The sequence below is a fragment of the Anomaloglossus baeobatrachus genome, chromosome 7 (genome assembly GCF_048569485.1).
Source record: "Anomaloglossus baeobatrachus isolate aAnoBae1 chromosome 7, aAnoBae1.hap1, whole genome shotgun sequence".
NCBI classification, from domain to species: domain Eukaryota; kingdom Metazoa; phylum Chordata; class Amphibia; order Anura; family Aromobatidae; genus Anomaloglossus; species Anomaloglossus baeobatrachus.
In genome coordinates, this window is record NC_134359.1 from 10,786,414 (window position 1) to 10,801,715 (window position 15,302).

Below are 15,302 nucleotides of genomic sequence, written 5' to 3' on the forward strand. Positions count from 1 at the left end.
TGCCAGGATGCTGCAGGTGAAGCTGTGGAGCTGCTGCTGCTTGATGCTGTCGGGTGTATCAGTCTCCCGGACGGTGGACGTAAACGAGACCATACAAAATGCGACTCCACTGATCGCCAATATCAAAATGATTGATGATGTGGGCGTCATTATCAACTATAAGGACCTGCGACAGAGGAAAGGTAAGAAGACCCCCGAGACCCTTACCTGGGGGAGACTGCATGAATCTGATTGGGTGCAGGCGAAATTTATCCACTGGTCCATTCATTACATAGTGATGGTGCAACCTGTGTCCTCAGCCGTACAGGTGCCCACGAGGGAGGGCGGCCGACCCCTCCCCCGCAGCACATAGAGGGGGGCGTCCTGATGAAGGGCTGGACTGGACCCCGGACTGTTCTCACACAGGGGTCCTCCGCTGTCTCCATTTGCCCGTGCCCTCAGCGATAATGCCACCTATGGAGTCTCCAGCTGCAGATTATACTGTATAGATCTAGAGACGATTACTATATATACATTGCTGTATAAAAGCTTTAGGCAGAGGCTCAAAAATGCAAAAAACAAAAACCCAAATTCATCAAAGCAACTTCACCAGAATTCTGCCAAAAAATCCTGGTAAAAGTCACTTTACGTAACTTGGAGTTGCACAAAAATGCTGTCGCACAAAGGCACAAGCCACTCGTCAGGCGCCCCCGAAACATGAAGAGGCAGATACATGTTCATACATCAGGAGCGTCTGACCCCCCCCCCCACCCCCCACCTCCCCTACCCGCCCCTCATCAAAACCAGAGAGAACATTACAGTATTCATGAATCAGAGACAACAAAATGCAAAGTGAATGAAGAAAGGAGAAATGTACATCCCCCTCAGTATCTAGTGACCGCTCGTCTCCTCCGTCCTCAGTATTCAGTGACTGCTCGTCTCCTCCGTCCTCAGTATTCAGTGACCGCCCGTCTCCTCCATCCTCATTATTCAGTGACCGCCCGTCTCCTCCGTCCTCAGTATTCAGTGACCGCCCGTCTCCTCCAGCCTCAATATTCAGTGACCGCCCGTCTCATCCATCCTCAGTATTCAGTGACTGCTCGTCTCCTCCGTCCTCAGTATTCAGTGACCGCCAGTCTCCTCCAGCCTCAATATTCAGTGACCGTCCGTCTCCTCCGTCCTCAGTATTCAGTGACTGCCAGTCTCCTCCATCCTCAGTATTCAGTGACCGCCCGTCTCCTCCGTCCTCAGTATTCAGTGATCGCCTGTCTCCTCTGTCCTCAGTATCCAGTGACCGCCCGTCTCCTCCATTCTCAATATTCAGTGACCGCCCGTCTCATCCATCCTCAGTATTCAGTGACCGCCCGTCTCCTCCGTCCTCAGTATTCAGTGACCGCTCGTCTCCTCCATCCTCAGTATTCAGTGACCGCCTGTCTCCTCTATCCTCAGTATTCAGTGACCGCCCGTCTCCTCCGTCCTCAGTATTCAGTGACCGCCCGTCTCCTCCGTCCTCAGTATTCAGTGACCGCCCGTCTCCTCCAGCCTCAATATTCAGTGACCGCCCGTCTCATCCATCCTCAGTATTCAGTGACTGCTCGTCTCCTCCGTCCTCAGTATTCAGTGACCGCCCTTCTCCTCCGTCCCAACTATTCAGTGACCGCCCGTCTCCTCTGTCCTCAGTATTCAGTGATCACCCGTCTCCTCCGTCCTCAGTATTCAGTGACCGCCCGTCTCCTCCGTCCTCAGTATTCAGTGACCGCCCGTCTCCTCCGTCCTCAGTATTCAGTGACCGCCCGTCTCCTCCGTCCTCAGTATTCAGTGACTGCCCATCTCCTCTATCCTCAGTATTCAGTGACTGCCCGTCTCCTCCATCCTCAGTATTCAGTGATCACCCGTCTCCTCCATCCTCAGTATTCAGTGACCGCCCGTCTCCTCCGTCCTCGATATTCGCCGTGCATCACCGCTCCCGCAGGCCCTTCCCCGTGCATCACCGCTCCCGCAGACCCTTCCCCGTGCATCACTGCTCCTGCAGACCCTTCCCCGTGCATCACTGCTCCCGCAGACACTTCCCCGTGCATCACTGCTCCCGCAGACCCTTCCCCGTGTATCACTGCTCCTGCAGATCCTTCCCCGTGCATCACTGCTCCTGCAGATCGTTCTCCGTGCATCACCGCTCCCACAGACCCTTCCCCGTGCATCACCGCTCCTGCAGACCCTTCCCCGTGCATCACCGCTCCTGCAGACTCTTCCCCGTGCATCACTGCTCCTGCAGACCCTTCCCCGTGCATCACAGCTCCTGCAGACCCTTCCCCGTGTATCACTGCTCCCGCAGACCCTTCCCCGTGTATCACTGCTCCTGCAGACCCTTCCCCGTGCATCACAGCTCCTGCAGACCCTTCCCCGTGTATCACTGCTCCCGCAGACCCTTCCCCGTGTATCACTGCTCCTGCAGACCCTTCCCCATGCATCACTGCTCCCGCAGACCCTTCCCCGTGCATCACTGCTCCTGCAGACTCTTCCCCGTGCATCACTGCTCCTGCAGACTCTTCCCCGTGCATCACTGCTCCTGCAGACTCTTCCCCGTGCATCACTGCTCCTGCAGACCCTTCCCCGTGTATCACTGCTCCTGCAGACCCTTCCCCGTGTATCACTGCTCCTGCAGACCCTTCCCCGTGCATCACTGCTCCTGCAGACTCTTCCCCGTGCATCACTGCTCCTGCAGACCCTTCCCCGTGTATCACTGCTCCTGCAGACCCTTCCCCGTGTATCACTGCTCCTGCAGACCCTTCCCCATGCATCACTGCTCCTGCAGACTCTTCCCCGTGTATCACTGCTCCTGCAGACCCTTCCCCGTGTATCACTGCTCCTGCAGACCCTTCCCCGTGCATCACTGCTCCTGCAGACTCTTCCCCGTGTATCACTGCTCCTGCAGACCCTTCCCCGTGTATCACTGCTCCTGCAGACCCTTCCCCGTGTATCACTGCTCCTGCAGACCCTTCCCCGTGCATCACCGCTCCTGCAGACCCTTCCCCGTGCATCACTGCTCCTGCAGACCCTTCCCCATGCATCACCGCTCCTGCAGACCCTTCCCCGTGCATCACCGCTCCTGCAGACCCTTCCCCGTGCATCACTGCTCCTGCAGACCCTTCCCCGTGCATCACTGCTCCTGCAGACTCTTCCCCGTGTATCACCGCTCCTGCAGACCCTTCCCCGTGTATCACCGCTCCTGCAGACCCTTCCCCATGCATCACCGCTCCTGCAGACCCTTCCCCGTGCATCACCGCTCCTGCAGACCCTTCCCCGTGCATCACCGCTCCTGCAGACCCTTCCCCGTGCATCACTGCTCCTGCAGACCCTTCCCCGTGTATCACTGCTCCTGCAGACCCTTCCCCGTGCATCACCGCTCCTGCAGACCCTTCCCCGTGCATCACTGCTCCTGCAGACCCTTCCCCGTGTATCACTGCTCCTGCAGACCCTTCCCCGTGCATCACCGCTCCTGCAGACCCTTCCCCGTGCATCACCGCTCCTGCAGACCCTTCCCCGTGCATCACCGCTCCTGCAGACCCTTCCCCGTGCATCACCGCTCCTGCAGACCCTTCCCCGTGCATCACTGCTCCTGCAGACCCTTCCCCGTGTATCACTGCTCCTGCAGACCCTTCCCCGTGCATCACCGCTCCTGCAGACCCTTAATATTGTGCCGCTCTCGGTCCCTTCAGGAACAATCTGCTTCTGTTACATAACATAAAAAAGACCTCGGTCCATCTACTTCTACCTGATGCAGCCGAATATTTCATATTTTACTCCTCAGGCCGGAGACATTTTTCGGTCCCTGCTTCTTATGTTTTGTGCAGAGCGGAGTGCCTTGTCTTGTTTCTGTGTTGACGTAGATATGACGACTTCTGGCCAGACTTCTCCAGAGGACACGGCTGGAGCTGGTCTCAATGGGCGCTGTCAGTTTTGAGCTGATGGCAATGTTGGACATCTGATTTGAAAGGGAAGCATGATCTGCTGCAGTGTTTTTTGGATGAGCACCGCCTCTATAGTCCTCTATGGTGCCCTTGTCTTCCTTCTTCAGAAGAGCTTGATCGGCAGATTGTGAGACCCGTCTGCTGTGACTTCTTTCCCTGGCAGACTCTTCGCCGATGCAGTATAAGTACCTGGTGTCTTGCTGCTGCGCGCAGTCTCGTCATGGTGTGACCTGTGACATGAATCCGTCTTCCACATCCTCACCCGGGGACCTGTTCCTCACTCAGTTTTAGGCTTCTATATGGCTGTTTCTGTTTGAACCTATATATGACAATGAGGATCATTCTCACCTGTTTGGTAGAATTAGGGTCTCATTCGCCTGAATATAATCCTATAAGATCCCTGTCTGTACAAGTGACCAAGAAGACGTAATGAAGGCGACAAATACTGATGGAATTTACATTTCTCTTGTTCATTTGCTTTGCATTTTCAGATCAACTGTCACTATTAACCCTTCGATGCATAGCGCGTTTCTTCCACACCGACCTAGAACATTTGCAGAGTATTTTGCAATTAAAGTCAATCACCTTTTAACAATTTTGTGTTCTACTTACAAACCCTGAGACTTTGGGGTCAGTTCATCAAAGTGTTCACAGCCGTTTTCTGGCATAAAACACCTTGAAACAAAATCGCAAAATTGTTTTTTCTTTTTTTTTTTACTCCAGTCCTGTCTAAAGTAGGTATAGGATGGATAGGAGGAGGCGCGGCGGAGCCTGACACATTCATCACAAGTTAGGTCAGTCTGGATGTGTAACTTTAGCCAGAAATCTTATTCCAGTCCGTGACTAGAGTAGCATTTCTGGTGAGATGCACAAAACTGTGAATATCCACCCAATTATCCCACCTAAGGAACTTGGAACATTAATTCCTCCATTAGGATTGATCTGTCCATCTCCAGTTTTCCTGACTTGTTCTGTGTTGAGTGTAAAAGATAAGAGACGGCCTATAGCAAAAATGATTGTGATAACGAGGCGATAATTAGGGTCTGATGTTTGGCCACGTCCATTACCGGCTTCTTCATAGGAGATAGTAATGATGTGATTCCCACCATCCATCAGGAGAGAGCGCCCCCTATAGCTCATTGGGGCCGGTCTCAGCTCTTCTCCATGATGGACTCTCGGAGTTGGACAGGAGGGGGTCACTTTACTCATCCATCTTTATATTTTGGAGACCCTTCTGGTCACCGGTCACCCACCTGTATATCCATCCATAACAATATATGTGATCAGCCGTACGGATTTTGGTTAATTTTGGTTTCTTTCAGTCTTTTTCACCAGGGACTGTGATGAACTCTACCTCATGGGGCATCGGAAGAGCGGCATCTACGTGATCCAGCCGGTGGGCTCCCCGTATCTCGTGGTCCAGTGCTACATGTATGACTGCAGGGGCTGGACAGTCATCCAAAGAAACAGCCTCGACACAAAAATCACCTGGAGCGAGACGTGGACGGGGTACGAGTACGGTTTCGGGAACATCGAGTCGGATCACTACCTCGGCAATCACTACATCAATCTGTTAACTGCCCAGAAGTGGAACAAAGTCCGGTTCCTCCTGGTGGATTCGGAGAACAGGACCAGGATGGCCGACTACGACAGCTTCTACCTGACCGGCGCTGCCGACAAGTACCACCTGAGGCTGGGAACCTACGAGGGAGACGCCGGGGACTCCCTGTCATCGGGGACCCACAAAAACCTGCACGACAATATGAGGTTCTCGACCCACGATGACGACAACGACCGGCTCTACAATACAAACTGCGCCAATGAGCATGGCGGCGGCTGGTGGTACGACTCCTGCTACGATGCCCACCTCAACAACAAGGGGCTTCTGCACTGGAAAACGCTCTGCGACCACAACTGCAGGAGCTCAGTCATCCTCATCAAACCCGTCCAAATGTATTGTCACCGGGCGTAGAGCAGATGTCAGGCGTAGAGCAACCACCGGGCGTAGATTAACCACCGACCGAGCCCCAATCATCTGCAATTCTGCTACTATAGAATCCGCTTTGCTCGCTGTGTCCTCCTCGTGTCCTCCCCAATCAGTCATTCGTGTGATCATCTGATTAATAAAGAGCAACAAGTGAGCAGAGTCTGGAACGTTACTGCAACCACTGAGCCAAATATCACCGTGACACATGAGCGGCCATGTATGGGGCAATGTATGGGGCAATGTATGGGGCGCTCAGGCATGTTTAAAGGGGTTATCCACTTCGGAACATGCAAAACTGCCACCATTATGTTATACAGCCGTATTCCAAGTCCGGCTGCAGACTCTAATTGTGCCACATCACTATGATCGATGGCCTAACTTGCCAACACCATCATCACATTGCCTACAGTTATAAGGCCATCAATCATAGCGATGAGGCACGATCAGTCTGCAGGCATCATCGCAGTCAGAGAGGGGCGGGGGCACCGCAGTCAGAGGGGGGCGGGGGCACCGCAGTCAGAGAGGGGCGGGGGCACCGCAGTCAGAGAGGGGCAGGGGCACCGCAGTCAGAGAGGGGCGGGGGCACCGCAGTCAGAGAGGGGCGGGGGCACCGCAGTCAGAGGGGGGCGGGGGCACCGCAGTCAGAGAGGGGCGGGGGCACCGCAGTCAGAGAGGGGCGGGGGCACCGCAGTCAGAGAGGGGCGGGGGCACCGCAGTCAGAGAGGGGCAGGGGCACCGCAGTCAGAGAGGGGCGGGGGTACCGCAGTCAGAGAGAGGCGGGGGGCACCGCAGTCAGAGAGGGGCGGGGGGGCACCGCAGTCAGAGGGGGGCCTGTTCTCTTAGTGATGCTCCGGGGAATGATTTCTGTCTCTACCGCATGCAGACAGGTGGATCCGCGCACACAGAGGCCGCTGCATCATGGAATTTGAGCCTTTTTTGAGCGATGTATTTTCTGTTTTTTTCTGTTTGTTTTTTCTTCGCCGCCTTCATTATTTGTTTCATGTTTTTTTAGTCTTTGCCACTTTTATGTTGTGTTCATTTCTGTGCGGCAGAATAACTAACAAGGTTTCAACTAATTCTTCATTTGCAACTTTTTAAAGTTGCAGTTTTTTTGTACAAAATCCACCTTCTGATTACTCCGATTACTGCAGAGATTGCAGATTATTGCTCTTTTTTCTGCACTGGAAGAATAACGAGCGGCATCTTAAAAGATTATATGATTTACAATTAAAATAAGAAAAAAAAAGAAATAAGATAATTCCGAGGCCTCTTATTGAATATCCTGAGCCATTTTGATAAATTTATAGCAGAATTCACCGGGGCCAAGAGAAGAGAAAAATCAATTAGAAAAAAAAAATAAAATTTTAAAAAGATACACAGAGACACTGTGCACAGACGGCACATGCACCAGACACTGAATGCGCACAGACGGCACATGCACCAGACACTGAATGCGCACAGACGGCACATGCACCAGACACTGAATGCGCACAGACGGCACATGCACCAGACACTGAATGCGCACAGACGGCACATGCACCAGACACTGAATGCGCACAGACGGCACAGGCACCAGACACTGAATGCGCACAGACGGCACATGCACCAGACACTGAATGCGCACAGACGGCACATGCACCAGACACTGAATTCGCACAGACGGCACATGCACCAGACACTGAATGCGCACAGACGGCACAGGCACCAGACACTGAATGCGCACAGACGGCACAGGCACCAGACACTGAATGCGCACAGACGGCACATGCACCAGACACTGAATGCGCACAGACGGCACATGCACCAGACACTGAATGCGCACAGACGGCACATGCACCAGACACTGAATGCGCACAGACGGCACAGGCACCAGACACTGAATGCGCACAGACGGCACAGGCACCAGACACTGAATGCGCACAGACGGCACATGCACCAGACACTGAATGCGCACAGACGGCACATGCACCAGACACTGAATGCGCACAGACGGCACATGCATCAGACACTGAATGCGCACAGACGGCACATGCACCAGATACTGAATGCGCAGACGGCACATGCACCAGACACTGAATTCGCACAGACGGCACATGCACCAGACACTGAATTCGCACAGACGGCACATGCACCAGACACTGTGCACAGACGGCACATGCACCAGACACTGAATGCGCACAGACGGCACATGCACCAGACACTGAATGCGCACAGATGGCACATGCACCAGACACTGAATGCGCACAGACGGCACATGCACCAGACACTGAATGCGCACAGACGGCACATGCACCAGACACTGAATGCGCACAGACGGCACATGCACCAGACACTGAATGCGCACAGACGGCACATGCACCAGACACTGAATGCGCACAGACGGCACAGGCACCAGACACTGAATGCGCACAGACGGCACATGCACCAGACACTGAATGCGCACAGACGGCACAGGCACCAGACACTGAATGCGCACAGACGGCACAGGCACCAGACACTGAATGCGCACAGACGGCACAGGCACCAGACACTGAATGCGCACAGACGGCACATGCACCAGACACTGAATGCGCACAGACGGCACATGCACCAGACACTGAATTCGCACAGACGGCACATGCACCAGACACTGAATGCGCACAGACGGCACAGGCACCAGACACTGAATGCGCACAGACGGCACAGGCACCAGACACTGAATGCGCACAGACGGCACATGCACCAGACACTGAATGCGCACAGACGGCACATGCACCAGACACTGAATGCGCACAGACGGCACATGCACCAGACACTGAATGCGCACAGACGGCACAGGCACCAGACACTGAATGCGCACAGACGGCACAGGCACCAGACACTGAATGCGCACAGACGGCACATGCACCAGACACTGAATGCGCACAGACGGCACATGCACCAGACACTGAATGCGCACAGACGGCACATGCATCAGACACTGAATGCGCACAGACGGCACATGCACCAGATACTGAATGCGCAGACGGCACATGCACCAGACACTGAATTCGCACAGACGGCACATGCACCAGACACTGAATTCGCACAGACGGCACATGCACCAGACACTGTGCACAGACGGCACATGCACCAGACACTGAATGCGCACAGACGGCACATGCACCAGACACTGAATGCGCACAGATGGCACATGCACCAGACACTGAATGCGCACAGACGGCACATGCACCAGACACTGAATGCGCACAGACGGCACATGCACCAGACACTGAATGCGCACAGACGGCACATGCACCAGACACTGAATGCGCACAGACGGCACATGCACCAGACACTGAATGCGCACAGACGGCACAGGCACCAGACACTGAATGCGCACAGACGGCACATGCACCAGACACTGAATGCGCACAGACGGCACATGCACCAGACACTGAATGCGCACAGACGGCACATGCACCAGACACTGAATGCGCACAGACGGCACAGGCACCAGACACTGAATGCGCACAGACGGCACAGGCACCAGACACTGAATGCGCACAGACGGCACATGCACCAGACACTGAATGCGCACAGACGGCACATGCACCAGACACTGAATGCGCACAGACGGCACATGCACCAGACACTGAATGCGCACAGACGGCACATGCACCAGACACTGAATGCGCACAGACGGCACATGCACCAGACACTGAATGCGCACAGACGGCACAGGCACCAGACACTGAATGCGCACAGACGGCACAGGCACCAGACACTGAATGCGCACAGACGGCACAGGCACCAGACACTGAATGCGCACAGACGGCACATGCACCAGACACTGAATGCGCACAGACGGCACATGCACCAGACACTGAATGCGCACAGACGGCACATGCACCAGATACTGAATGCGCAGACGGCACATGCACCAGACACTGAATTCGCACAGACGGCACATGCACCAGACACTGAATTCGCACAGACGGCACATGCACCAGACACTGAATTCGCACAGACGGCACATGCACCAGACACTGTGCACAGACGGCACATGCACCAGACACTGAATGCACACAGACGGCACATGCACCAGACACTGAATGCGCACAGACGGCACATGCACCAGACACTGAATGCGCACAGACGGCACATGCACCAGACACTGAATGCGCACAGACGGCACATGCACCAGACACTGAATGCGCACAGACGGCACATGCACCAGACACTGAATGCGCACAGACGGCACATGCACCAGACACTGAATGCGCACAGACGGCACATGCACCAGACACTGAATGCGCACAGACGGCACATGCACCATTGTAGTCTATGGGGTTGGTCACATTTTGGTGTTGGTTAAAAAAAAAAAAAATAAAAATCACATTCATCCAAGATGATCCCATTTTCTACTGTTTATTGGGTAGGAAAAGCTTGTGTTTTTTTGGGGGGGGGTGGAGTGAGGGAAAATGGATTTTGCCCCAATAAGCTCGGCCATTATCTGAATGACACCCAACATAATCTGTCAGAAGCTGTGGCGCAACGCTGCACAACATAATGGTGGCGGTCTACCCATTGCTCTCGCCAATCCTACAGTGATGATATCAACGCTGCAGCCAATCACCAGCCACTGTAGTCACTTCACACATGCAAACATCATTGCTGAGGCCACTGATTGGCTGCAGCCATCGCAGGATGGGCACGACTGTTGCTGCAGCAGCAGCAGGGGGAATTGCATGGACAGTGATGCCGATTTCCAGATAAGCCGCCCTCCGGGCTTCGCACCTCTTATGTAATACATTTGGTGCATTTTACTTATTTCCTCTTTTTTTTCTTTTAAAGACCAATTATGTAAGAACCAGGGCTCCATTCCCTGACAGCAAGCAGAGATGTAGGAAACCAGAGATGTTCTATGGTCTTTGCCGCTGTGTAATGTATGAATGATTTGCCGGATTCTCCGTTGCCGTCGACTCCTCTCGTGGTTACGGCGGGGGAGGGGGATGTGCTTCTGACGGGGCTGGATGTCACGCCGCCGGCACATGTATCCGCACCGTCTGCCGCGCGCTCATCTATCCCGGACACATCTACAGTAATGAGGTCACACAGCCACCGGGGAACATTCCAGAAGTGTGGACGGATCCGGCAGAATTCTAATGTTATATAATATGACAAAGGTCAACACGTCACGTCCCCGGCATCATATCCCCGGTCACATGAGCGGCACTGGAGGGGGGCGGCTGAAACTGCGTGGTGACAAGCAGAGCTGCAGTGTAAAGCACAGCTGCAGAGCTTCATATGTGTTCATGGACAGAACGCTGCCCATTATAGTCTATGGGTTCTGTTGTAATCCCCATAACACAGGATTCAGACGGAGACCCCAGCGGTGTCAATCACTAATGAGGCTAAAGGGGTCACCAACACTGACCGTCCTTCGGGGATTCGTCTTTTTCAGACAAGCGCAAAAGAATGATTCATAAAAACAATATAGAAATGTGGAATATTAGACAGTAACTGTTTATTGTAAGGGATCAGATGACATCGCCCGCAGTGTCGGTGCGCAGGTCCGCTCGCTCCTAGATCTGCAGTGTAACGTGCTTTATCAGTTGCTCCTTAGCAAAAGTGAACAAACAGCTACAATGTGGCAGAGTCAGAAACGTGTCATCTGCCGCTCAGGAGCAACCGAGACAATATAGCTCCCCGAGAAAGTGGAGCCGCGGCTGCAACACCCAAGCAGCACGCGGGGTGGGTGTAACCTCCATATCCTGCCCCTACAAGACATCCGGGGCTCACGGGGGGACAGGACTCCGGGGCTCACGGTGGGGGGTTGAGAACGATGAGCCCGGGGCTCACGGGAATGGGGGGGATGACTGCGGGGATTACGGGGGTGTGGAAACGACTCCAGGGCTCACGGAAGGCAGGGGGGGGCGACTCCGGGGCTGATGGTGGGGACAACGACTCCGGGGCTCATGGGGGCGAAGATACGGACTCCGGGGCTCACGGTGGTGGTGGGTGACGGCTCCGGGGCTCACGGGGGGGACTGGACTCCGGGGCTGTCACCACCTCTGCAGCCCAGTATCGGACATGGGAGATGTTGGGAATGGTCCCGAAACGGTGAGTGACCGCCATCAGTTGATAGGATTCACATATAAGGATCCGCGTGGTCCGGGCCAGTCTTCACTCCTCTTGCTTCTCCAGAGCATGCAGGATCCGGTCTCTCCGGGACGTGTACGGGGCGTGCTTCAGCCTCAGTTTATGTTTGGGGAACAGGTTCCCGCTGGGTGCGTACATGGTCTCCCCCGGTTTACCCATTATCCCCCGGAGCAGCCTATTCCGTGCCAGTATCTTCTCGTAGAACTCCAGTCCGCCCCGGGCATAGTCCGCAGACACTGCGGCCGCCTTTCTGTCTGACCTGTAGTCCATCCACTGGCTGACGGCGTCGTAGCAGAGACAGTAGCCCGTGACTCCCAGGAGAAGGGCCAGGACGTTGAAGACCCCCCTTAGTATCACGGGCCCGGAGTACAGACCTAGGAGCTGCTTGATGGCCACGCTGGAGACACAGACGCCGGTCAGGCAGAGCGGGGCCACGGACGCCTGGAGGATGGGGCCACCGCTCTGTGCGTGAAGAGCTTCCCGGGCCAAGGAGAATTTTTGTGCCTTTATGGATATGGTCAGGGAGTCTCGTAGCCGGACCCCGGGTTCACTGGCCCAGTCCACCTCCTGCCCATTAATCACCAGCAGACGATCCGCGGTGCCGGCGCCGTCCTCCTCCGTACTGTTATAATTGGCGGGAATTCCAATCAAGCAGCCACTGGGAAACCAAGGAACGCCGGCGCTGACGGGCTGGAAGCCATATGCCGCAAAAGGGGAGAAACCTGAGGGGGGCAGGTGGGCTTCATCCAGGACGTCTCGGAGCAGGGTCTGCAGACGCTCACTGAGCGGAGCCGCCTCGCCTCTCGTCCACGCCTGATACAACTTCCTGAACGTCTGCTCCGGGAACACGTGGTACGAAACGTTCACAGCCAAGAGCGCTAGAGAGGACGCCCCAAGAAGCCTCCCCCGATACTGCCGAGTGAAGACGCAGAGCTTCAGCAACAGGGAGGACGCCATGCTCCGACAACCTGACAACCAGAGAACAAAAATCAGGAGGATTCTGCAACACACACAGTGATAAGACAGCGGGGGCCTCTGTGTCCAGCACCCCCAAATTATCTACGGGGGGAGAGGGGGTGCAGGAGGCACCGGAGGGAGTCTGAAGGGATGGGAGGGGAGGGGCAACAGACAGACACAGTGATATGACAGCGGGGGCCTCTGTGTCCAGCACCCCCAAATTATATACGGGGGAGAGGGGGTGCAGGAGGCACCGGAGGGAGAGTGTGAAGGGATGGGAGGGGAGGGGCAACAGACACAGTGATATGACAGCAGAGGGAGAGTGTGAAAGGGGGGGGCAGAGATGTGGGGGGAGGGCAACATACAGACACAGTGATATGACAGAGGGGGCCTCTGTGTCCAACACCCCCAAATTATCTACGGGGGAGAGGGGGTGCAGGAGGCTCCAGAGGGAGAGTGTGAAGGGATGGGGGGGTGGGCAATGACAAATACGGCAGCGGGGGCCTCTGTGTCCAACACACCCAAATTATTAACAGGGGGATGTATTAACAGGGGGATGTATTAACAGGGGGATGTATTAACAGGGGGATGTATGAGGCTCTGGGGGAGGGAAAGGGGACAACAGACAGACACAGTAATAAGACAGTGGGGGCCTCTGTGTTCAACACCCCTAAACTATCTACAGATGGAGGTGCAGGAGACTCGGGGGGGACAGACAGAGACAGTAACATGATGACAGAGGGGGCATCTGTGTCCAGCACCCCCAAACCAAAGGGGGTGCAGTAGGCTCTGGGGAGGGGCGAGTAGAGACCGGGGGGGGGGGGGGGGGGGGCTTGGGGGAGAAGAAACAAACAAACACAGTGATATGATATTGGGGGCCTCTGTATCCAACACCCCTAAATTATCTATGGGGGGTGCAGGAGGCTCCGGGTGTGGGGGGCAACAGACAGTAATGACAGAGAGGACATCTGTGTCACACCCCCAAATTACCTACAGGGCTGTGCAGGAGCCTCCGGGGGTGCGTGGAGGAGGGGGGGGTGGAGGGGCAATAGACAGATCCATTAATAAGACACTGGGGACCTCGGTGTCCAACACCCCCAAATTATCTACGGGGGGGGTTCAGAAGGCATCAGAGAAACACAGTAATATGACATTGGGGGCAAAAGTGATCCCACCCAGAAGCTGAAACCCCTGACAGTGATCAGACTGGAGACCCCCATTAAGCCTCATTACGTGGAGAAGGGGCAGAGACTACAATGTATGCACCTTACGACATGTCGTGCTACTATCGCGGTAAACTGCGCCGCGCCGGTCCCGGCTCTGACCTCCAGCACACGTGCAGTCCCTTCTGCCGTAAAGCGCTGCCGGGAGCACTCGCGCAGGTTACGCTGCGTTCCAAGGCGGCGCGGTGACGTCACGCAGTGGATACCTTGTATCAGTCGTGTCCACATTGTATCCGACGGGAGCAGAGGATCGCGGCGATTGCACCGATCAGAAGACGTAGAATTTAGAGGAAAAGCATGTGATGTTTTATTCTTTTCACACTGTGATTATTAATAGTTATTTAATAGGGAATTTAAATTGTGAGCTCCAATGGGGACAGAGATGTTATATCTGTACAGGGCTGCAAGAAATTGGAAAAACGTCTACTGATCCACGTCGTGCGCGTTCAGATCCAAAGCATGAAAAGGGAGGGATAATGAAAATCTAGGAGGAGACGGGAGGAGAGAAGATTATACAGGAATCCGGAGATCCCAGAGATGAAAAACCATCCAAAATCCTAAAGAGAACCTGTCAGGTGCAATCTGCTAATCCTGCCTCACCGTCCCCGTATACACTAGCATAGATAAAGGGATCTGTATATAAAGTATTTCTAAACATCCTTTATGATATGCTAATGAGCGCAGGGACTAGTCAGGAGGGCATTACTTCCCTTGGCTAGTCGGCCCTCTTAGCATGTAAGTACACCCACAGGGAACTGACCCTAAACCTGGCGTCTTGGGTGGTGACAACGGACATGGGTATAAGCATCACCGCTGATGACGCTGTGCAATGGGCATTCATTAGCATATTAGTCACCCCTGTGGCCCCTGTGGCCGTGCTAACGTGTTAAGAGGACGGCTAGCTGGAGGAAATCCCACCCATGTGACTAGTCCCCGCGCTCGTTAGCAGATCATAAAGAATCTTTAGAAATATTTCTTTATCTATGATACCAGACACAGGGACGGTCAGGCAGGGACTAGCGATATGCACCAGCACCGCTCGTGGTCCGGGGGGGGGGGGGGATA

The 15,302-nt window shown here is 54.7% G+C and overlaps 2 protein-coding genes across 3 annotated transcripts; one reads left to right on the top strand and one right to left on the bottom strand.

The window, feature by feature from the left end:
* Positions 1-6,093, top strand: LOC142245792 (fibrinogen-like protein 1-like protein). The gene is made up of 2 exons (XM_075318757.1): positions 1-182; positions 5,270-6,093. Exons 1-2 carry the CDS (start codon positions 8-10, stop codon positions 5,917-5,919), a joined length of 825 nt encoding a protein of 274 aa, XP_075174872.1. The 5' UTR covers positions 1-7; the 3' UTR covers positions 5,920-6,093.
* Positions 6,094-10,974: 4,881 nt separating this feature from the next.
* TMEM177 (transmembrane protein 177) lies at positions 10,975-14,368 on the bottom strand. Of its 2 annotated transcripts, none has more exons than XM_075318759.1 (2): positions 14,286-14,361; positions 10,975-13,025 (listed from the first exon to the last, which is right to left on the bottom strand). In XM_075318759.1, exon 2 carries the CDS (start codon positions 13,012-13,014, stop codon positions 12,082-12,084), a length of 933 nt encoding a protein of 310 aa, XP_075174874.1. In that variant the 5' UTR covers positions 13,015-13,025; positions 14,286-14,361; the 3' UTR covers positions 10,975-12,081. The 2 variants fall into 2 exon arrangements, with proteins under 2 accessions (XP_075174874.1, XP_075174873.1); XM_075318758.1 differs by having other exon boundaries at positions 10,976-13,025; positions 14,281-14,368.
* Positions 14,369-15,302: the final 934 nt, after the last annotated feature.